This window comes from Microplitis mediator, chromosome 6 (assembly GCF_029852145.1).
Source record: "Microplitis mediator isolate UGA2020A chromosome 6, iyMicMedi2.1, whole genome shotgun sequence".
Lineage (NCBI taxonomy): Eukaryota > Metazoa > Arthropoda > Insecta > Hymenoptera > Braconidae > Microplitis > Microplitis mediator.
Window position 1 is genome coordinate 16,703,650 of NC_079974.1, and position 23,651 is coordinate 16,727,300.

Consider the following 23,651-nt stretch of genomic DNA (forward strand, 5'->3'; position numbering starts at 1 on the left):
TATTGCAATTTACAGTTATTTTATTATTTCCTTACATTCAAATTATTTTTGATATTCTATAATTTTTAAAATTGAAAAATCTGTAAAAAGATAAGTTAGCACTATCACATTTTAAAACATTTTTAAACTCGTAATATAGAGTATATAAATATAAAAATATAATTTATTATCAGATTATCACAAATAATCAGACTTTATACTTAAATTATTGCTTTAATAATTTTTGGCATTTAAATGTAAAATTATCACATTACCTTAAAATGTATTAATAAAATTATTATAATTTCTTTTATAGTACAAAAACTAAGGAAGTTGACTAGTACATTTCGGTTCGTACTGATATAAGCTCTGAACATAAATATTACAAAATTTTCAGTTTTTAAAACATTTTCATTATAACATAGATATATTATTTTAGCTTTTGTTTAAGCTTTAAAATCTGAGCTTTTAAACGTCGTTTTTTTGAAACGTAAACTTCGGTCTATAAACAATTTCTAAAAATTATTTTACATTTAAACAAATCAATCAATAAATTGACATTGTAACGCAAGAATCTTTGATAATGTATACCCAGTTTTAAACTGGAACTGTGGCTGCGTAATCAATTGTGGCTGTTAATCAATTACTACTCTTGAAATGCAATTACTTAGCTTTTGCGCTCAACTCTTCAATTTTTCCTGCATTAGCAGCTTCCAACTGCTTGACCTTAATTTGATTTTTATGATTATTTAATAACAATTCTATGTTTAAAATTAATTCTTGCGCGGATGAGAAATTCATAGCTTTCAAATTTTCATCCAAAATTTTTATTAGTGAACATGGCTTCAAAATAAGTGGCTGCTTACTTTTTAGGATCTGTACTGTATTAACGGATTTACATTCTGTCATACTATTTATTGCCGTACACCTCATGACCCGTTTCTTCGATCCTTCCTCAATTTTCACTGAAACATCAAATCCTTTAGTTCGGTCGAAAAGCACAAGAATTTTATAACCAAGGAGTTAAGTGCAGTAACCAAAAATTATTCAAATTAATAAAACTTAAATAATAAACTCCCCAATGAAAAGCAGATAAAGTAGCATGTTTTTTTTTCAACCTCACGTTCGAGGTATAAAAAAAAAACTCAACATAACATTCGAAAAAGAACTCAAAACACAAAATTTTTCATCATTATTAGAGATAGCAGATTGTCAGAGGTATGGTAAAGCTGCAGATTAGACATTTAAAATGGCCTGAATTGCAATTTACGGTTCATTAATAAACATATGAATAGTTTAAGCTTTGTCGGAAGTAAACAATAATAAAGAGTAGTTAAATGATTGTGAAAATGAAAATTGAATGGCATCTCCGTCTATCAATTAATAATAACGAATCAAGCAATCACGATTTTTCAGATTCAAAAAAAGTTATTGCGTTTCACCTATTCAAATCGACTATAATAATCCTTGACTCCCTAATGAGTAGTAAAATCATCAAGATTTTATTATACTCATCGTCATGCTTTTACTTGTGCTACAAAGATATTCATATTTGTTATCATCAGTAAGACAGTATATTTATTCATGGGTGTAAATGTAGCAGACATCAGACGAATTTCAAATTATAAATGAATAGAGGAAATAATTTAATAAATAATATTTTAAAAAAATGCACTTATAACAGTAATAATTATACAGGTTTTTATGCATACCTGATTGACGTGTTCTTTTTATTGGAATTTCCTCAGTTGCATATAAATCTGTCGATTTTCTTTTCTTAGTTTCAGGTTGATATTCCACGATGTGTAAATTTTTGATATTACTCAATGGCGTAACAACAGCTGTAAGTGATTACTTATTAATTTTCATTTATCATTGAATATTAATTGAAAATAATAAAGCAATAATTTTTTGCACGCCTCGGAAGCGAAGCGGAGAGGTTGTGCTTTATAACCGACCTGTCAAGGTCACACGATTTCCACTCATCAAAGTGCATATATTTTTTTTCTATTACTCTTACACATTATGAAAAGCACATCAATATAAAGCTGAAACACTAGTAAATAATCCTGATACTTTTTTTAATTTGTCTAATATGTATTAATATAAAAAAAAGTTCATTAAAAAAAATTTATCGTGGACGCGCATTAGTCTGTGGTTCAAAAAAACGGCGTGGTACGGATATCTCGAGAACGACTTGACGAAACTACTTAATTTTTTTTTCAAAGTTTTTAGAAATAAGCAAAGAAGGTTCCTTTCGAAAATCACTACTGTAGGCCTTCTCGTTTTTTTTAAAATAAATCATTACGGTTAAAACCGGCTATCTTACATGTAAACAAACACACACTGCCGCCATTTTTCATTAGGAATGTTCTCCTTATTTTTTTTTTTTTTACTTTTATTACCGTATATTTACCATGAAAATTTCTATGGGAAAAGAGCGGGATATTCAATTTTATTCGAAATTTAACTTTTAAAAAAAAACATAACATGAGCGTTCGAGGCGTGCACTTTTGGATTTTCCAAATTTTTTTTAATTTTTTAACACTGACAAGTCGTTGGAACAATCATTTGCGGAGATAAGAATGTCTTCATATCCTCGTCACTAATAGAGACCGTCTTTTCATTAAAAATAGATGGAACAACTGCAGACTTCAAATGCATTTTTAATGATGAACTATAATTTTCATCAACGAAATGGCAACTGCATACATATTTTTTCTTGTGCAATATTTCGTTATTGAGATATAGAAAATCTTCTTCTCCTACTACTTGAACCCACGCAGCGCAACTAAAACAATTATTATCTATTAATTTATGAAACTAAAGTTAGCCGACGTCTATTAATTTTTGAATTTTTTTTCAAACAATAAATTATTTTTAAAAAAATATTCGGAAAAATTGCACCTGTAGTTTTCAAAATTTTCTACATGTGCATATTTTTATTTTTTAGTTTTTCGTAATTGATTTGTTAAAAAAAAAATCCAAAAATAATTGATTGTCTGTTAACTTCAGGTTCATATTAATTTTTATATAAAAAAACATTGTATTATTTTATTTTATTTTCCTTTTTTTTTATTAACTAAAAAAATAATTTTAATTATTTGGTAATATATTTTGGTATAAAGACTTTTTATCATTTGCGATAACTTCACCTAATTTCAATCTTACTTACGTTTTTGGATCACTTGGGAATCGATGATAGCGGCACGAATATTTATTTTTATTGTGTCCACAAGATTTAACACAACAATGAGACATACTAATGTTTTTTTATACTTTCTTTATATTTTTACAGCACGAGGCGATAAGCACGAGGACTTCAAAACAAATTGATAAATCATAAAAATGGCGTGAAGTGCTGAGGGGGTGAAATCAGTTGACAAGGTAGAAATTTTTACTAATTGTTGATGTCCACAAGGTTACCAAATTAGCGGAATCAATTTTGGAAAAATTCGTTTTGTCAAGTTCTTTATCTAAGCTAGACCAACTCTGACAAAATTGGGCATGGTTCAAAATTAAAATTAAATAATTTTATTAAAATTTATTTATGAAAATAATTATATTAATTAGGCTACAAAGTATACTCAAATTTTTTTATTTTCATCAATAATTTATTAATTATTCTTATCACTTGCGCGGTAGTTTGAATATTCGAAAAATAACTTATCAGAAATGGGAGAAAAATTGAAAATCGTGAATCAAAATAAAATAGCGGCAGAATATGATAGAAATATTTTAAATATTAAAAAAAAATACGCAAGTGTTTCGCGCAAAAATTGTGCTGCAACTACGCTGCACTTGCACGGCCTGCTGCTGAGCTGCAGCGCTGCGCTATGCTACAGCTGCTCGCAGCGCATTTCGGAATGCACTCGCTATTTATTTATAATTTTAAATTTGTCTGATGTCTGCTATAGTGAGACTACTGAGAGCTTGCTCATCATTTAATGGCGGGGGTATGGGAATTGCATGCTAACTGAAGGGAACACTTTCAGTAGCTCCAGTATACATTCACACTCACGTTTTTCATTTTAAATTACGCGCGCCAGTGAGCATGCGCATTAAAAGCGTCCGCCATTTCGCGGTTTTATTTTGCGCATGCGCGCCGCGTAAAAAAATAGTCCCTCAGAAAATTATCAAAAGTAATATATTTTTTAAAATAATATCATAATTACCTACCAAATATATGAATTAAATTCAAAATAATATTTTAAAATTTTTCATTTATTTATTTATTTATTAAGTGATGAAATAATTATTTTAATTGACGACAAAATAAACTGATGTTCGATTACTCATTAGAAACCCGTTCGATGATAAAATCCCGCGTCCATTTTTTATTAAGCCGCCACTAGCGCCAGTAAAATTGCAGAGCAACAAAGTCTGACATATGAATAATTCCTGGCGTTAAATAGAGATAAGTATAGTTCGATTGTCGCGACACATTAAAACGCGGATATAAATAAAGATATTTTTGTCCGTTGGATAGCTGACAAGCTCAAAAATTTTCATAACGATCAGGAAGTCAATGGTGGGGATTTGGTTGTCGTGCATCTTGAGAGGAGACTTTAGTACAGTGACTACATGTGGATATCCGCCGGTCGTTGGTCGCTTTTATCCGTTTCTATACGTTAAAGAAATACTACATCCACTTTTATTTCACTACGTTATATTATTATTATTATCTATACTATATACTAGTAAATCACAATTTTTTAGTACAACAAAAGTTTATAAATATATTATTTTATAATTAATATTTATATTAAAACGGGTGTTGAAAGATGCAAATGGATCAGATGACGGTGCAGCTGATACAGGTCCTAGAGAAGACCGTATCACAAGGTGAGGCATCATTTTCATTTTCTATATACCCATAATACCCAACCTAATTATTTTGCACGCGCGAGAAACTACCAGAATTATTTGGATGCTTTATCTACTAAAAATTACTCACCGGCTTTATTTCATATATTTTTTTAAAGCTATTTATTATATACATTTTAATTGTTCTCTAAGAAATGTATTACCGTCAAGGACATGTGCTTTTAAATCAAGAGTTAGCTTTCATATTTTTTTTCTCTTCAATCATGCGTCACTCCTTAATGCAAACGATTGCATTCTGACATCATGATAACGTGGTACAATAATCATATGTAATAATTGAATATAAATATAAATTTTATTTATATTTATTTATTATTACCAATAATTGAAGACGGATTGAGATATAGGTTAATTTTTTTAGTCTGAAAGATGCCAAAAAAAATTTATCTCGCGTGCCTGTTGCTAGGGGCATGAAAAATAATTCGATGAATTATTAACGTATATATTTAAGCGTTATCTTAATATTTAATGTTTTTTTTATTGGGTTTCAGATAAAAATGAGCTGGAAGCGGCGCAACATTTTTTGGAACAAGCTGCTCTTACAAATATTGTAAATATTTATATATTTATTTAAATTTTTTTATTGTTGACTTTTATTATTTGTTATTTATTTATTAAATGTTTTTTTTTTAGCATGAGTTCGTACAGAGACTCAGTGGAGTACTGGGTACTCCGGCTGCCAGTACCGTAGCACGTATGGCTGCTGGTCTTCAACTAAAGAACCAGCTTACATCCAAAGATCCAACTTTAAAAGCACAATACCAACAAAGGTGGCTCGCTATTCCTGCTGAGACACGAGAATTTATTAAGAAAAATGTAATATATATGACTACTGATTCTTAAAATCATAAAATTAACTTTAGTCGGTTGAACAAGGGTCGTTTGTGTTCAAATATTCATGTACCTGAAGATCGGAACGTTTTTCGCGCAACGGAAATGAAAAAAATTTATGTAATTTAAATGCTTAAAGGGAAGTTGGGGTGGCCTACAATTTTCGGCTGACACACTAGTACCTGAGCGAAACATTTCGAAAGTCTAGATCCAATAGATTTTTTACTTTTCATTTTTTTTGTATATTTTTGTGCCGCGAAAAACGTTCGGATCTTCAGGTTCATAAATATTCTACTGTAAAGAGTCTACTTGCCTCCAAAGTTTGATGAAAATGTTTATTGAAAAAGGAATTTTCAGGGCTGGCAACAACTCTCGCATAGTTATGTCCAAAGAAGACCTACGAATTTATTAAGATTTTTCTTTATAGAATAATGTTTCTGAAGTTAAAAGACAATTAACAATTTTCGGATTTTTTTTTTCTAACAAATCAATTGCAAAAACAAAAATCTCAAAATATGCACACGTAGAAAATTTTAAAAACCATAAGTGCAATATTTTTTTTGTAATTTATCATCTATAAAAAAATCGAAAACTTGATAAACATCGGTTAACTTGAGTATCATTACAGAATAACATATTTAAATAAGCGGCGGCCGCTAATGACCCATGTTCAACGTTTACGGATGCTGAAAACACCGACACCGGATTAGGGTTAATAAATTATACCAATATATTTATTTATTTTAAATTGTGTTTCAGATCTTAGGAGCATTAGGAACAGAAAATAATCGACCAAGTTCAGCAGCACAATGTGTAGCATACGTAGCAGTAGCAGAATTACCAGTTGGTCAATGGACCGACTTGATAGCACTGTTGGTAAACAATATTGCCGATCAAAATGGTACAGAAATGATGAAAGAAGCAACACTAGAAGCTATTGGTTACATATGTCAAGAAATAGACAGTGAAGTTTTGGTATCTCAGTCAAATCAAATTCTTACCGCAATTATTCATGGTATGAGAGGTTCCAGTACATCAAATCATGTTAAACTAGCAGCTACACGTGCTCTTTATAATTCACTTGAATTTACCAAGGGTAATTTTGAGATTGAGGTAAATTTATTATTTATTTGAATATTAATGAGTTTGAATGCAGCAGGCATCAGACAAATTTAAAATTATAAATAAATTTAGTAAATAATTTAAAAAATAATATTTATAAAAAGTGCACTTATTTATTTCAAATTTTTTAAAATTTTATCTTATTAATTATTTACTATATTTATTTATAATTTTAAATTTGTCTGATGTCTGCTACATTCACATGATCCTACAGTTGACAGACAATCAGCAATTTTCAGATTTTTTTTTTATCAAGTCAATTACAAAAAAAATAATAATATGCACATGTAGAAAATTTAAAAAACAATAGGTGCAATTCTTCTTAATATTTTTTTTTTTTTTTTGTAATTTGTCGTTCTTAAAAAAGTCTAAAAATTATGAGACGTCGGCTAACTTCATTATCATTACATTTACACTCATAAATATTAAACATTCATAGTACTGACAAGAATGAGTGATATTTATTTTATTTTATTTTTTTTTAGTCTGAAAGAAATTTTATTATGGAAGTTGTATGCGAAACAACACAATCAACTCATACGCAAATACGAGTAGCAGCTCTCCAGTGCCTTGTCAAGATCATGTCACTGTATTATCAATTTATGGAGCCTTATATGGGTCCTGCACTTTTCCCTGTAAGTATTTAATAAAAAAAAATGCATCGTTGTTAATGGAATGACAAACTAATGAATATTTGTAATACAGATAACACTTGAAGCAATGAAGTCAGATACCGATGAGGTGGCACTTCAGGGAATTGAATTCTGGTCAAACGTTGCTGAAGAAGAGGTAGATCTATCAATGGAAGAGGGTGAAGCTTCTGAAGGAGGTAGACCACCATCAAAAGTGTCTCGACATTACGCGAAAGGTGCTCTGATGTTCCTCGTGCCAGTGTTGATTCAAAAGCTTACGAAACAAGAGGAGTTTGATGATGAAGATGATTGGAATCCATCAAAATCTGCTGGTGTTTGTCTGATGCTCTTGGCATCATGCTGTGAAGAAAATATAGTACCTCACGTCCTTCCATTTGTTACTGAAAATATCAAAAATCCAGACTGGAGATTCAGGGACGCAGCATTGATGGCATTTGGTTCAATTCTTGGTGGACTGGAACCATCAACATTGAAACCTCTTGTTGAACAAGCGATGCCAACATTAATTGAATTAATGTACGACGTCAGTGTTGTTGTAAGAGATACAGCCGCTTGGACATTTGGTAGAATTTGTGAAATAATACCCGAGGCAGCCATCAATGAAACTTATTTGAAACCACTGTTAGAATCTTTAGCAAATGGTCTGCATGCTGAGCCAAGAGTTGCCGCCAATGTTTGCTGGGCATTCACAGGTTTGGCTGAAGCGAGTTACGAAGCCGCTGAAACTGAAGATGGACAACAGCCTGAAACTTACTGTATGTCTGCATTCTTTGATTACATTGTCCAAAAACTTTTAGAAACAACAGATCGTCCAGATGGTGCGCAGGCGAACCTACGATCTGCTGCATACGAAGCGCTTATGGAGATGGTTAAAAATTCACCTAGAGATTGCTATGTAACCGTACAAAAAACAACAATGGTAATTTTAGAACGACTACAGCAGGTATTACAAATGGAGACACACATTCAAAATCATTCAGACCGTGCTCAGTATCATGATTTGCAATCGCTTCTCTGTGCTACTCTACAATCTGTCTTGAGAAGAGTAACACCCGAAGATGCGCCGCGAATTTCAGATGCAATTATGACCGCACTTTTATCGATGTTCAGTTCGAACTCTGGTAAAGTTGGTGGAGTCCAAGAAGACGCATTGATGGCAGTATCAACTTTAGTTGAACAACTTGGTGAAGGTTTTTTGAAGTATATGGAGGCATTCAAACCATTCCTTTGCATGGGTTTAAAGAATCATGCTGAGTATCAAGTGTGTGGAGCTGCTGTTGGACTTACCGGTGATATTTGTCGTGCTCTTAAGAGTAAAGTATTACCGTATTGCGATGATATTATTACATTGTTATTAGAAAACCTCAGGAATAATACAGTCCATCGGTCAGTGAAGCCGCAAATTCTTTCGGTCTTTGGAGACATTGCTCTTAGTATCGGGCCAGAGTTTAAAAAATACCTCGAAGTCGTTTTGCAAACGCTTGTTGAAGCTTCGCAAACAGATGTCGATCGTAATGACTACGACATGATTGATTACCTAAATGAGTTACGTGTTGGTGTTCTTGAAGCTTACACCGGAATAATCCAAGGTTTCCGCGGTGATGCTGAAGGCACTAATCCGGATGTACCGAATCCTGATGTCCTTTTGATAGAACCTCAGGTGCCGTTCATCATTCAGTTCATCACCACAATTGCTCAAGATCGTGAACATTTGGATGAAAGTATGTCAGCAGCAATTGGTCTACTTGGTGATCTCATAATGGTATTTGGAGCTAAACTTTTACCCCTTGTTGAAACTGAACCACTCACTGAGCTACTTATCAAAGGTAGACGAGCACGTAATAGTAAAGCACGAGCTCTTGCTATTTGGGTCACTAAGGAAATTCGCAAGCGCAAAAACGCTGTTAATTCTACGTCAAGTTGGTGAGTAATTAATTTATTATCATATATTATTTTAACTCTTTTTTTACTTTTTTTTTTATTATAATGATGCTGATGATTATGATGATGCAGACTATGATGTGAAGAGTGAACGTTTTGAATATCCCTCTATTCATTTTTCATCCATTAATTATTTTTATTTATTATTATTATTTAATTACTTGAAATTTTAAATTCTACACGGGAATTTTCTTTGCTCTCAATGTCGACAAATTCGTGCCTCGCAACGTAAAAATAAATAATTTAAAAAATTTTATATTGTGATAATAGACAAAATTATTATCGGTAAAAAAACGAAAAAAAAAAATTAATTTCTAAATAATCGTTAATTATATTTGGCCCGCTTTTGTTATTTGCAGATCGCCCCATGATTGTACTCTCGTGCGAATTGATTTGACTAGAAAGCTATCGAACACAATACAAAGACAACAAGATTGGATGGTGCGGATGCGAGTAGATGGATGTGCGTGAGTTCCAATGTTTAAAATTAAAAAAAAAAATTGAAAAAAAAAAAAAAAAAAAATTAAAAATAGAAAAAAAATTAAAAAAAAAAAAAATTAATAAGAAATAATGAGGATGTCAATGACAAAATGATGAGAGATATAGGATGATAATGTCTGCACGTGTTCTTCCTGGCGTTGACGCTACTATCCCCCGGTCAAGATCAATCCATAATTAATCGTCTGGAATTAATAATTAAAACGAAAATAAAATATAATAAAAAAAATGATGTTATTGCCGGGTAAGCTGCGTCCGTCAGAATTTGGATGGCCGACGAAGGATGAAGGAAGAGTGCAAGTGGATATGTTGCCAAATAATGAATGTGAAAACAAGAGACACGTCTGTTTATAATGTCTGGTGATAAGAGTGTGCCTGATGTTAAACTATTTAAATAAATGAAATGAGAGAAATAATATTTGAAAAGATGGATTTAAATAGAGTACAGGACTAATCACACTGCTTGGTGTCACGGTGCCATGTAGTTTGATTGTAGCGTGTGATAGATATGAATAAATTTTTGCGTGTGATAATTGCATTGGATAGATCCATTTATGAATGACTATGATGTAAGATTGTTTTACAATGCGATACTTTTGAATACATTATTATTATTATTATTATTATTATGATTATTATTATTATTATTATTATGATTATTACTATTATTATTATGATTATTATTATTATTATTATTATTATTACTATTATTATTATTATTACTTTTACTATTAAATAATAAGAGTAAATTAATAATTATTAACGATGTCAGTAGTTATTATATAAATATACATAAATAGATATATTTTTTTTAATCATTAATAATAGGCTTACATGGAAAATATTGTTCATTTTCCATAAAACAACTGCTCTTATTTCAAATGTATTTTTTTTTTTGTTTATAAATTTATATAAAAAAAAAAAAAAAAAAGAGAAAAAAAAAACTTTTACAACAATCGCATTGAGTGCGCTAGTAACGAATGAGTTAATCTGTAATAAGTGAAGAACTAAGAATGACTATTTTATGTATGTACTATGAATATAAGTTGTATGAATGAATATATGAGAAAATAAAATAAATAATAATACAAGTAATAAAATAAAAAATAATATGAAAAAATTATGGATGAATGGAACACGTGCGTGTGTAAGTATGAGTTATTGAATGTAGATGTAAATGTTTTTTTTGTGCATATGGTACGTTATGATTTTTGCGTATCTTGAATGTCTGTTCAACTGTTGATTCATTAAAATTAATAATCTTTTTTGCTGGAATAATTTATTGAATTTTACACAACAAAAAAAAAAAAAAAAAAAAAAAGAAACAAAACTAATCGTGTCAATTTTCAGTTTTCTTTTTTTAAAATGTTTTGTTTATTTTTTTCTTTTTTTTTTGACTAACTTCCACAAATCCCTTTACTTCCTCATTTTATTTTTTTATAACTCGAAAAAAAAATTGTAATTAATATTTTTATATCATGCCGCTCATGATATACGAGAAGTTATATTTTCCGTACGGGTAGTTGATTTTTATTTTATTTTTTAATATTGAACTTTTATTATTTTTAAATGTTCATTAAATTTTTTTGAGAACTAAAGTTGATGTTGGGTTGATGCTTATGATACTTTAAATGGCGCAATAAAAACATTTTTAACTATCAACAATATTAATAATTGGAGAATTGTTTTTTTTTTAATTAATATATATTCGTGTAAAAAAAAAGTTTTAAAAATGATGGATCTGAAGATTGGAACGTTTTTCGCGGGACGAAAATGAAAAGTAAAAAATCTACTTGATCTAGATTTTTAAAATGTTTCGCATGGGTGCTAGTATGTCAGTCGGAAATTGCAGGCACCCAAACTACCCCTTAAACAGTCAAATTGCGTAAACGTTTTTCATTTTCGTTGCGCGGAAAGTTTTTCGATCTTCAGTTACATTAAAAATACTCGACACAAGGAATTTCGCTTGATTTTAGATAGTTCGAAATTAAGTTAAAATTTTTTGAAACTTGAAAATTCAAAACTAAAAATACTAGCCGGGTTCTTGCAGACAATTTTTGAATATTTTTTTTTAAATATCCAAAAATTTATTTCAAGTTTTTTTTACTTTGTTAAAAATTTAGAAAAAATTGAATTTAGAATTATTTTTAAACAGTTCACACTTTCTTTCAAAAAGTTAACTTTAATTTTTTTTTTTTAACAATTTTATTAAAAAAAAAAAAAATATGCACATGTAGAAAATAGAAAAAAACTATAGGTGCAATTTTTTGAAATATTTTTTTTTCAATTTATCGTTTTTAAAAAAATCAAAAAATTATTAGATTTCGGCTAATTTCAGTAACGAATGTGAATGTAGCAGACATCAGACAAATTTAAAATTATAAATAAATAGAGTATATATTAAAAAAAAAAAATATTTATAAAAAATGCACTTATTAATTTCAAATTTTTTTAAATTTTATGTTTTTTAATATTTACTCTATTAATAGTTTTAAATTTGTCTGATTTCTGCTGCATTTACACTCATAGTTCAGTTTAATAAAATTTTCAAATGAAATTTTTTTAAACATATTTCGAATAAGTTTTCAAAAAACGTTTGCAAAAAATTTAAAACTGATCAGTTTTTCTTGTTTTGAATTTTAAAAAATTTTGAATCATCTTAAATTTGCAAATTCCTCATGCAAAACTTTTTTTCGCACGAATCGATGAAAATTTTGATAATTATCTCTAAATTTAAATATTTTTAAAAATTAAATTTAAAAAAATATATATCATATCTTTAAAAATGATTTTAACTATCAGTATTATCTCTTAAAGTTTTATTAATAAACATATTTATACTTAAGTCTCAAGTGTATCAACAAGAACATCAGTAAAATAATTAAAAATTTCTTTATTCTAATCATGGTATGAATATTTCGTGACAATCGCGCGTGGACTCAACGAAAGTACCTTTATTGAATAAATGGGCTAGTGATATTTATGAATTATGATTAATTAACTAATGATATAAATGTAAACTTGATAGAGAGAAAGAGACTGGATGTCTGTGCGTGCTAGTATCAACTGGCAACTAAAACGCATAGTGGAGTAAAAAGAAAAAAATACAAAACAAAAAGATTCTCTTTGGATTTTTTCTTAAAATAAATTTGAATTTTGTACACTCAATTTATAAAATAAATAAAATACGATAATCAATCATGGATAAAAAACAAACCAAAAATTTTTTTAAGAGAATCTATGATGAAATAAAAAAATAAAAATCGTCGTCAATTTAATTATTGCGGCGTTTGTACATTTTACTATATATTTTTTTGTGCCAGATGATAATGAGTAATAATATGAAAAAAGGTGAAAGTAATTTTTTGAATGAAAGAAATTAATGATGAAGTAAAGACAAGTAATCAACAGAGTGATGGAGCGTGAGAGAAAAAGAAAGAGAACAAGAGTGATAATAAGTGTGATAAATGATAATAATGATATTTAAATAAATATTTATCAGTTTGTATTTGCGTAATTTATGATAAATTACAAATGCCTGCGTATCGTTCGATTCATTGAATATGATGTACCTGTGGAGTCAAAAAATGTGTGTCAAAAAAAAAATGAATATGATTGAAAAAAATGAAAAAAAAAATAATTGGAATAAATGAGGGTGCTGTCTAAGAACGACATTTTAGTCTATATATCTATGAATCCAAATAATGAAAAGTCTGATAAAAAAAACAACAAGAATTTCGGTATAATGATAATAATAATTAAGTAATAATATATAATTATGTATAGAGCTTAAATAGTTTACAGGTGAAAATGATGATAGTGCATTTAATAAATTTAAATGCCTGATTTATCCTCATCTACGTGAAGTCCCATGTAACTAGTGACATACTCTGTGTCACCGGTGTCCTCAATCCTCTTCTAAGTACCCTTAACCCAATTGAATTACCCCCGACAACTTGGGTAATCATACATCGTCATCATTCATCCCCCAACACCGCTCACATCGGAAACCCGTTACTTTTTGTGCTGGATCTTTCAAGTGATACTTGGATTCAAGTGGTATCAAATTTTAGTATTAGTATCAATAACACTAGTATATATCTATCTATGATTATATATTACATATTGATTAAATAAATATTAATTATCAGTATCCTTGAGAGTATCGTGTGTTGTATATAAAGTGCATCATTGGTAACAAAAAGACAGAGATTTAACGATGCAACAACTCACGTGACACGTTTGTACGGAATCTTTATTTTCGTATCCACTTGAATCAGAGCGCGTTAAGATAAACGGTCGAGTATGTATGGATCTGATGATAACCCATCTTCGACGGGTCCTGATAATCAGTCGAAAAAAAAAAGTGATGATGATGTAAGTGATGGTACCATTAATGGTATAGATGATTGGTGTGGGTGTGTGTTACTTTACGTAAGAATTTAGATCTAAAAAGATTTATTGAAATAAATAGGATGCATTTGATCTCGATGATTTATTACCAATTGTCGGAGAATTCGGTCACTATCAGAAGAAATTACTTTGGTTGGTTTGTTTACCGGCATGTCTGCCATGCGGTTTTTGTGCCTTTAATCAGCTCTTTATGGCATCGACACCCCCTCATTGGTGCCGTGTCCCGGGTCTTGATGCTCTGGACCCTTCACGTCGACGGAGACTCGCGATACCGGCTACTCATCAGGTGCAGAGTACTCAAAGACAATGATTGTAGATTTTTTTTAATAGTTATCCAGGCGCTTGTGTAAGCCGGACCCCTTTGAACGTCATCACAAAAAAAAAAATTTTTTGGCGCTAAAAATTTTTACTCATCCCAAGAAAATTTTTGCATTTTGAATTGAAAACAAAAAATTTTTTGAGGCGAAAAAAAAATTTTTTTAGTCCTATGCTGTAAAAAATCAGGAGTGACTTCCGAGTGATTTTATTTAAATCCGGATTCACTTGGAGCTTGAGAGTTTTTAAAAAAAAATCACTTGGCATACGGAGCAATAAGGAGTTTGTCATTTCAGCGGCGTGATTCGAAGTTTTAGTATTGAAATAAACTCCCCTTTGGAGTAAATTTGAAGGGATTAAATAAATAAAAAGTCATCCGCTCCGCATTCACTCTAGATTTAATCCGCGTTCACTCCGAAAATTTTTTTACAGTGTAAAAAATTTTTATCTTCAATTCATAATACAAAATATTTTTTGCGCCAAGAAATCTTTTTTTTCTGTGTAGATTAATATATTTTTTCCTGTAGGTATTTCTCTATTGGAAAACCATCGTATATTATTAATTGATACTCATTATTATAAATTAATTATATTATCATTATACAGTTGATATTATTAAATTTAAAAAATTTGTGGCATTGAGAGTATGCACTATGGCTTGTCTAGAATGAACGCTCTGCTGTCTGTGATGTATATTTTTATAAAGTAAATATCCATTAGTTTAATTTGGTGACATTAAGTCACAGGTTATTTTGATGATTGGAGGTGTGTAAACACTCATTTAAATGATGAAGCTGATTTATGTCTTAGTAGGACGCCAATGAGACAGTGTACAGTCAGTGCACGAGGTATGATGTCAATTGGTCGGACCCTATCGTCGACTTTATGTATATCGATGGCAACATGACCAACACTTCGTGGCCAATTGTACCTTGTGATCATGGATGGGAGTACGATATGTCTGAAATAGTATCATCTATTGTCATTGATGTATGTTTAGTATTTAGTAAATTTTATTTATTTATCATCTTACCTAATTTACTTGTCTTTCAGTTTGACTTGGTCTGCGACAAAGACATTTATCCAACACTTGGACTGGTGGCTCTGAATACGGGTGGTCCTATTGGAGTTTATCTCTTCGGTACCTTAAATGACAGGTAACAAAAAATAATTTATGACGATAATTATTACACTGTGAAAAATCGGGAGTGAATTCGGAGTGATTATGAATTTTTTTTATATCGGAGTTCAGGAGTTTTAGGAAAAATCACTCCGTATACGGAGGTTGTTTTTCCAGCAGAGTGATCTGGATTTTATTAAAATCCGCATTTAATCCGATTGGGAATTTTAATATTAAGGGGGACCGCTAGTGTGACTGCCTGAAAAAACGATGATTTTTGGGAATTTTTTAAAGAAAACCTACATGGAATGTTTTAATGTTTTAAGGATATATTTGGGGATGTATAATGAATACAAGATAAAAATTTTTGGACCAAAAAATTGAAAATTCAGCGAGTTTTTTACAATCTCTCAACGCTCTAAAAAAAAATCACCCCACTGCTGCAGTGATAGCGAACTTTTCAGTGCATGAAATCAAAGAAACCAAAAAGTTTATTAAACTAGAAGGTATTTCCTATACTATGACTCTCGGACTAAGAAAAAAATTGAAATTTAATAAAATGGCAGAGTTTTTAAAAAAAATTTCAAATTTTGCGCGAAAATTTGATGATTTTTGGCTTGCCAAAATTACATTTTTGATTCGATCGGAAAACTGGACGTTCATGGTACGTAGAAACATATATAAAAGAAGCTGCAATTCGAATCAAATCGATCGGATGATTTGTCTCGAGTTATAACTGCAATTTTGAAAAATGTATTTTCGAGAACTGATAAGCGGCTGCTCTTCAGATGGCTGTAACTCAAAAAAACTATTCAAGATATGCACTTTTAAACTTTAGTATGTAATTTTTGAAGGTATAAACTATTGAAATGTGCAAAACAAAAAAATTAATTATTTCAAAATTTCACACTGGTGGTCTCCCTTAAAATAAAACTCCTTTAGGAGTTAATTTCACTTCGAAAAAAAATTTCAAAATTATAATCAACTCCCCTTCGGAGTGAATTTTACTCACGAACGTTAAATAAATACACAGTCACCCGCTCCGCATTTACTTCGGATTTAATCCATCTCTCCGAAATTTTTTTAATATAACAGTAAATATACATTATAATAATTGTTTTTATTTCTGCTTTATTAGAATCGGAAGAAGACTATCATTTTTTTCATGTTTGGCTACACTTATTACTGGAGGTATTCTTACATCAGTATCCAATAGTTTTTGGACATGGGCTGCGTGTCGAGTTGTTGTGGGACTTACGATACCAGCAATATATCAAATACCTTTTATTATCTGTAATTAATTTATTTATTATATCAATTTTATACTGACAGTGACAGTACATAATTCAGATTGAGTAAATATTAATTAATAGAACATTTTGTTTTGTTAATAGCTTTAGAACTTGTCGGTCCTAATTACCGATCATTCGTCACAGTAATGACGTGTTCATTTTATACAATGGGACTGTGTATGTTAGCTGGTGTAACTTATTTGATACCACAATGGAGACTATTAGCACTTATTACCAGTACACCTTTCCTCGCTTACTTTTTTTACTGGTGGTTTTTACCTGAATCACCCCGATGGCTTTTAGCCAAAGGACGATTGAGTGAAGCGAGTGAAATTCTGCAGACTCTAGCAAAAGTTAACGGTAAAGAGTTGCCAGAATCGTTCACCCAAAAATTGAAACAACGAATGACCATGTCGAGAACTAAAAGTGAAGAAGAAAGATTACGAAGTGGACCTGGTGTTTTGTCGTTATTTAAAACACCAAATATGCGTTTGAAAACTTGTTTAATTACTCTTAATTGGTAAAAATTTATTTCATTAAAATTTGAGTAAAAAATTAATTAGTAATTATTAACATCTTTTTTTTTAGGTTTGCTAATAATATGGTCTATGTAGGATTGTCTTATTATGGTCCAGCTCTTGGTAATGAAGAGCATTTGAGTTTTTTCTTTTCGTCATTAGCAGAGATACCAAGTTACCTTGCGTGTTGGGTCGCGATGGATCGATGGGGTCGAAGGTGGCCATTGTGTCTTTGCATGGTCACTGCTGGATTGTCTTGTGTTGCAACTGTACTTTTACCATCTGGTAAAATATTTTTATATTTTATTATTATTATTATTAAATATTAGGAATCAAACATATCTATTTGATTCGAATTTCAAATCGAATCTTCTCGTATTATGTAACTTTTCAAATTATTCATCAGTATAGAATTATCCAAAAGTTTTTGAATTATTGGTAACTTTTCTAATGATTCGATTAAAATCGAGAAATTTTTGTCAACTTTCAACTATTCAATTTTTATTTAATGGAGAGCTTAGTTTTTAAAGTAACCAAAAACAATTTTTTCGTAAAGTCGTGTCTAAGTTCTATTTCTTCCCCTTTCTGGGTAAACCTGGTAACTAAATTTTTTTTATAATTAAAATTATGAGTAAAAAAAAATTCTTTAGAACTGCTATTGCGTAAAAAAAGTTTCAAATTTTATTAATTATAAGAGAATGTTCAAGAGATTTGAATTTTAATATTTCAATTAACACGCGTGTAACAGAATAGATGTTTTGACCGATTTCTGAAAAAATTATAATTTTGCCTAGAAAGGGGACGATTTACCTCTGATGAAAGTTTGAATTATTCGCAAATCTATTACAATTTTAAGTCTTTCCAAAGGAAATTTTGGAATTATTCGTAAGTTTTCGAATAATCCAATAATTTCAAAACTATTCGCACTTCCCTATTAAATATTAACAATAACTTTATTTAAATAACTTACAGATGCTGTAATTACTACATTAATTTTATTTCTACTATCAAAATCAGCCATATCTGCATCTTTCTTAATAATATATCCATTCGCTGGTGAATTATATCCAACACAATTGCGAGGTGTTGCTATCGGATTTTCAGCGTACATCAGTGGATTGGGATTAATTATAATCCCATTTATTACATACTTGGTAAGACGTAATTTAATTAATTAAAATCAATAGTTTATATTTTATCATGAGCATCAATGGATTTATTCAAGTACATGAAATATAATTATTTTAAAGAAAAAATATATAAAATTAAATGGAATGAGAAAATGGACCAACACTGCGTATTACTGTTATTAATAAGTATGAAAGTTTAGATTTATTTATTATATTTCAGGGCAGAGATAATTTAGTATTACCTCTTGTAATACTTGGGGCAGTTTCCGTAATCGGAGGATTGTCTGGATTACGGTTACCAGAAACGCTACATCATCGACTGCCACAGACTGTAGAGGAGGGAGAGCTCTTCGGAAAGGATTGGAAATGTGCTGACTGTCTTCACTGTGTGCCCATCAAGTAAGTCAAATAATTTATAACAATCTTAAAGACTAGTATTATTACAGTGACAATTTATTAATTAATTAATTTTCTTTTTTTAAATTTATTTATTTAAATTTAATTAATGATATTTATTTTAGACCACCTTCAGCGACGACGTCATACGAAGATCTCTCAGTTGGTGAGACAGTTGAAATGCAACCAGTGACAGATACATCTGCGGTTGAATTAGATCAACAACAAGTACAATTAACTAGAGGATCCAGTACGTCGACCCGTCGACTGATGCGTCAGTCTAGTGTAATGGACACCCAGAGAGACTCTGACGGTTCCATTAAAATGACATACTGGTTTTAATGTTGATAAGCCAAAAAATAAACATTCACGAGAAATGGAAATTTTATGTTTTCTTTTAATTTCGGAAATACTTTCTTTTTTTTTTTTATTTTAATTAATTAAGTATAGATATCTGATATACGTTGATACTGAAGAATGAGAAAATGTGTTGCGCATGATTATGTGCGTGCGTTAATCAAAAAATTTTATTTTATTTAATCATCTTCCGTCGAGTTATAACCTCGTGGTTCGATTGTAGCAACTGTAAAAAATATAATTTAATGATAGAGATGTTTAAACATGATATATATTTAATACAAAAAAACTAGGTATGTTTAAGTGGATAATAATGACCTTTCTAGAAGACGGCGCTTAAGTTCTGGTGGATAAGCGACGTAAATATAATGGTCCGGCATTGCTCCGGCAGCAATCAGTCTATCTTCGTCTTCATATTTTCGTCTTTCCCCTGATTGACCGTCACCTCCGGGATCATGAAGAGAACTTGATGGTCGGTCCGGCCCATCATGAAACTCTGGATTGTCCTCGCTACCATCCATGCAATCGTCGTCCCCCGAACTAGTCATATTTTATTTTTAATAGTTATATATTTAATTTATATTAGACTGTACCAAATAAAATCGATGTTTTTTCTCAAGTTTGGAATTTTATAACTCATCAACTGATCAAAGGATTGACACAACCAACACACATTCTTGTAGAAAATTGAACGCTCTACAAAAAAGGTCTCTTATAATTTTTTAATAATTCTAACTGTTCAAAAGTTACATTTTTACGAATATTTCAGTTTTTTTCTCAAACAATTAATTTGTAAAACCTGTAACTTTCGAGTGAGATTAAAAAATTATTAAATAACAGATTTTGGTTAAAAAAAATGATCTACAAGAACAGTCCTATGACATTTCGCGACTAGTTTGATAGTTTCGCTGAAAAAGTAAAAAAATCGTAAAATTTACCATAAATTTGAATTTAAGCTTCAATAACTTCTGAACGGTTAGATTTATAAAAAAATTATAAGAGACCTTTTTTGTAGAGCCTTTAATTTTCTACAAGAATATGTATTGGTTGTGTCAATCCATTGATCAGTTGATGAGTTATAAAATTCCCAATTTAAAAAACAATTTTTCCCATGTTATTTAAATAGGAAATCTTATTTAGACTCTGTTATTGAGTTAAAGGGCTCTATAGGGCAACAATTTTTTGTTTGTTACACACAACAAAATTTTCATATGGGGCCGAAAAAAAAATATCGATTTTATTTGTCACAGTCTAATATATATAGATATATATATATTTAAAATACCTAAGGAGAAGAGAGACGACATAATAACACGCAGATATGCCAGATGAAAGTAAAAACAAAAATGTTACGAGCAGGTACCAAGGTGTATGACGTTGATGACGTTTTGTATCTTCCCAATATCTGTCACAACTCAAGTACCAACAAATTGCACGATTTAACTCTCCCTCGATTTCTTGAAAATCTTTTATTGAAAGATTAGCAAGAAGACCAGCAATACAATCTCTTACCAATATCTACAACAAAAAATGATAAATGAATAAATAATTACTATACTTAATAAATTTAATGAAACTTACCTCACATTGTATTTTGAGCTTTTGTAATTCTTCTGGATTACAATTTGATTTAAGTTTCCTAATTTCTGACTCACGATTTTTTTCTCGTCTATCACCAGCAGATGGAAGAGCTGCTTCCACTAAATTGCTTGTGTCATTTTCACCCTCGTTATCATCATTATCACAAGCACTGCTTTTGTTGTCGGTATCGTGAGGGATATCACGATGATAGCCGGATGACGATGCAGTTGTTGTTGATGTTGATGAAGCTGTCTGTGAAGTACCACGTTCACCTGTCTGGCAATGTTTTGTATGCGCACGATGATAAGACGAGCTTGTAGAAATAATTTCCGATTTATCGCTATTACCAACATTACTGCTGTACACCCTCGCTAATTCACGGCATTCACAGGGTACGTAAGGTGTTACCCTACTGTCTGTATTCTCTCGCCAAACTTGTATATCTGTATTTACTGTACCTGTTGAATCATCAACTAGAGAACCGTCAAGTTCCATCATACCCAAGACATCACAACGCATGATGTCACAATAATTTGCTAAACAAACAGCATCTTCAGCCTAAAAAATAAACCATGAGTTTCAATCATCATTTTATCTAGATTTTCTTTAATTATTACTCAATTCAAAAATTTTAAATTGACAACATGCGTTATATGATTAGAATATTCAGGACGATGAAGTCAACCGTCAAAACTTGTCATGTGTAAAGTGCATCATCAGAGAATTTGTCCCCGGTTCGCTAACAGAATTAATGATAAAGCTGATGTTGATGTACTTTGCCTCAGAGTACATTTCTAATAGTACGAGTGGAGCCAAAACACTAAAGAACTTGGATGCGTTAACCCGGCAATAACTAGTAACAGATATTATTTCTTCTTTACGCATCTATTTACATGATTCGAAGCTGCATTATATTTTATAGTCGCCAGGCTCAGATGCCATAAAAATGTCTTTTGTAAGGACAATACAAACTTTTTTTTTGTCTCAAAGCCAAGTTTTTTTTTATATAAAAAAGACATACAGATATTGGTTCTAGAAGTCAGAAAATTTTTGTTCTTTTTTACGTCTTAAAGAAGTAATTTCAATTAAGAAATCGTTTAGATAATGACTCATTTGTAATTTACTTTTTGTCGTTACTTGTGCAAAGTTTTTTAAGCAGATATTTTTTCGGTGACATAAATTTCTGATTTTGTCAACATGTTGGTGCCTTATCGATAGGCCAAATAACAGCCTCAACACTGCTATCTTATAAAGTAAGAGACCCAGTACCCGATCACTCAAGTCTTTGTATATTTATATTTACTAAATTTTACTAAATATATCTATACAAATTCATGGAATAATCGAGTACTAGCTCCCTGATCGGGAACTAGGTTTTTTACCTTAAATGTCAGAAAGCCAAGTATGCTATTTGGCTTTTTCAAAATTTAAAATTTAATTTTAAAACTAGACAGACTATACCAACGTCCATCTTACAGCAATAATTATATTATTTTTAAAATAAGAAATGATTTGATATGTGAAATTGATAACACAACAGTTTATCATCACTATTTTTAAATTATTAAGGAAACAAAGTTTAAGCCACTAGTTGTAATTTAAAATTTATAGTCCTCATTTTCACCAATCTATCATAAAAATAATTACCTAACATACGTACCGTATTGACATTACTCCTATGTCTGCTATCGAAATGTGCATCGAGATGTTTTTCTGCATAAAATGATTTCCCGCACAGTCCACATGTCCACTGAGATGTCCTGTGCTGTATCTTGGCCACTTGCTGAGGGTAAAATATATCTCGACTTTCGTGGAATGGGCATTCCAAAGGCAATTCCACTTGATATTTTTTTAAAATAGGTATCCATCGCTAAATAATAAATACATTCAATCAATATCAATATAAATATCCATTTAAATAAAAAATAAATTTGGTTTACTTTATGTACGATTCGTCGCACCATAGACGCGCGATCACGGGGGCATGATATTTTAAAGACAGATGGTCCTGGCCACGGAATCACAGATAGCAGCAACACCACCACAATCTATATTTCATAATATAAATAGAATGTTGATACATAATAATCAATAATGTTGAACAATTATCGTAAACTTAAAGTTTATTTAATTATTTATTCACTAAATAAATAATTTAGTTTTGATAAAAATTATAAGAAAATTTATTGCACTTTCATTACCTCGAAGTAACAAGATTTGGTCTTCATTCATAGCCTTATGTCTGCTGAACAGATCTTGCTGATTAGCTTGTTGTATTTAAAGACTATTTCGTGGTCTTGGTTAATGTTAAACAGTCTAAGTACTATTCCTGTATGATTATATTATACGCGCACGCGTTCATTGCATCAATCCATCTACGAGTCTAGGTCTTATCATCGGGGGTAGTAGTTTCAACCCCCAAAGGAATTGAGGCTTTGACGTGGTTGGTGTCAATGAGATTGCGCAATCGCATCACCAATGCTCATATTATATTAAAAAATGTGCCTAAATAAAGGACAATACGGTTTAAAAATAATATATTAATTTTTATATCACCTGCACTGAAACTACAAGTTTCAAAATCTGTTTAAGAGGAGAAACGGGTCTGAGATACAAAA

The 23,651-nt window shown here is 30.5% G+C and overlaps 4 protein-coding genes across 7 annotated transcripts; 2 read left to right on the forward strand and 2 right to left on the reverse strand.

Moving 5' to 3' along the window:
- Positions 1-103: 103 nt before the first annotated feature.
- LOC130670273 (uncharacterized) lies at positions 104-3,556 on the reverse strand. 3 transcript variants are annotated; one of them, XM_057473598.1, is made up of 5 exons: positions 3,155-3,555; positions 2,532-2,770; positions 1,692-1,820; positions 846-944; positions 104-705 (listed from the first exon to the last, which is right to left on the reverse strand). In XM_057473598.1, the coding sequence occupies exons 1-5, from the start codon at positions 3,238-3,240 to the stop codon at positions 683-685; spliced, it is 576 nt and encodes a 191-aa protein (XP_057329581.1). In that variant the 5' UTR covers positions 3,241-3,555; the 3' UTR covers positions 104-682. The 3 variants fall into 3 exon arrangements, 2 of the variants coding, with proteins under 2 accessions (XP_057329581.1, XP_057329579.1); XR_008990344.1 differs by having other exon boundaries at positions 104-944; positions 1,938-2,770; positions 3,155-3,556; XM_057473596.1 differs by having other exon boundaries at positions 104-944; positions 3,155-3,543.
- Positions 3,557-4,483: 927 nt separating this feature from the next.
- On the forward strand, positions 4,484-9,970 carry LOC130670269 (importin subunit beta-1). 2 transcript variants are annotated; one of them, XM_057473593.1, is made up of 7 exons: positions 4,487-4,824; positions 5,358-5,416; positions 5,500-5,682; positions 6,457-6,810; positions 7,305-7,454; positions 7,525-9,395; positions 9,773-9,970. In XM_057473593.1, coding segments are annotated over exons 1-7 (2,679 nt in total). In that variant the 5' UTR covers positions 4,487-4,763; the 3' UTR covers positions 9,774-9,970. The 2 variants fall into 2 exon arrangements, with proteins under 2 accessions (XP_057329575.1, XP_057329576.1); XM_057473592.1 differs by lacking the exon at positions 9,773-9,970 and having other exon boundaries at positions 4,484-4,824; positions 7,525-9,399.
- A 2,581-nt stretch (positions 9,971-12,551) lies between these two features.
- Positions 12,552-19,481, forward strand: LOC130670271 (carcinine transporter). The gene is made up of 10 exons (XM_057473594.1): positions 12,552-14,288; positions 14,386-14,610; positions 15,453-15,629; positions 15,693-15,796; positions 16,898-17,052; positions 17,154-17,571; positions 17,640-17,854; positions 18,542-18,723; positions 18,920-19,098; positions 19,221-19,481. Exons 1-10 carry the CDS (start codon positions 14,217-14,219, stop codon positions 19,435-19,437), a joined length of 1,944 nt encoding a protein of 647 aa, XP_057329577.1. The 5' UTR covers positions 12,552-14,216; the 3' UTR covers positions 19,438-19,481.
- Positions 18,723-23,429, reverse strand: LOC130670272 (uncharacterized). Its single transcript, XM_057473595.1, has 7 exons — positions 23,235-23,429; positions 22,974-23,081; positions 22,694-22,903; positions 21,034-21,591; positions 20,738-20,970; positions 19,771-19,992; positions 18,723-19,678 (listed from the first exon to the last, which is right to left on the reverse strand). The coding sequence occupies exons 1-7, from the start codon at positions 23,259-23,261 to the stop codon at positions 19,651-19,653; spliced, it is 1,386 nt and encodes a 461-aa protein (XP_057329578.1). The 5' UTR covers positions 23,262-23,429; the 3' UTR covers positions 18,723-19,650.
- Between the last annotated feature and the right edge of the window lie 222 nt (positions 23,430-23,651).

Coding starts and splice junctions, on each gene's coding strand:
- LOC130670272 (XM_057473595.1), bottom strand. CDS start 23,261: ATGAAGACCAAATCTTGTTACTTCGAG. Junction 20,971..21,033: donor AGCTCAAAATACAATGTGAG/GTAAGTTTCATT, acceptor TTTTTGTTGTAG/ATATTGGTAAGAGATTGTAT. Junction 19,993..20,737: donor GTCGTCTCTCTTCTCCTTAG/GTATTTTAAATA, acceptor AAATATGACTAG/TTCGGGGGACGACGATTGCA.
- LOC130670273 (XM_057473596.1), bottom strand. CDS start 3,240: ATGTCTCATTGTTGTGTTAAATCTTGTGGACACAATAAAAATAAATAT. Junction 2,771..3,154: donor TTCCCAAGTGATCCAAAAAC/GTAAGTAAGATT, acceptor TAATTGTTTTAG/TTGCGCTGCGTGGGTTCAAG. Junction 945..1,691: donor AAAAAGAACACGTCAATCAG/GTATGCATAAAA, acceptor TTGATGTTTCAG/TGAAAATTGAGGAAGGATCG.
- LOC130670271 (XM_057473594.1), top strand. CDS start 14,217: ATGTATGGATCTGATGATAACCCATCTTCGACGGGTCCTGATAATCAG. Junction 14,289..14,385: donor AAAAAAAAAGTGATGATGAT/GTAAGTGATGGT, acceptor TGAAATAAATAG/GATGCATTTGATCTCGATGA. Junction 14,611..15,452: donor CGATACCGGCTACTCATCAG/GTGCAGAGTACT, acceptor ATGTCTTAGTAG/GACGCCAATGAGACAGTGTA.
- LOC130670269 (XM_057473592.1), top strand. CDS start 4,764: ATGCAAATGGATCAGATGACGGTGCAGCTGATACAGGTCCTAGAGAAG. Junction 4,825..5,357: donor AGAGAAGACCGTATCACAAG/GTGAGGCATCAT, acceptor ATTGGGTTTCAG/ATAAAAATGAGCTGGAAGCG. Junction 5,417..5,499: donor AAGCTGCTCTTACAAATATT/GTAAATATTTAT, acceptor TTTTTTTTTTAG/CATGAGTTCGTACAGAGACT.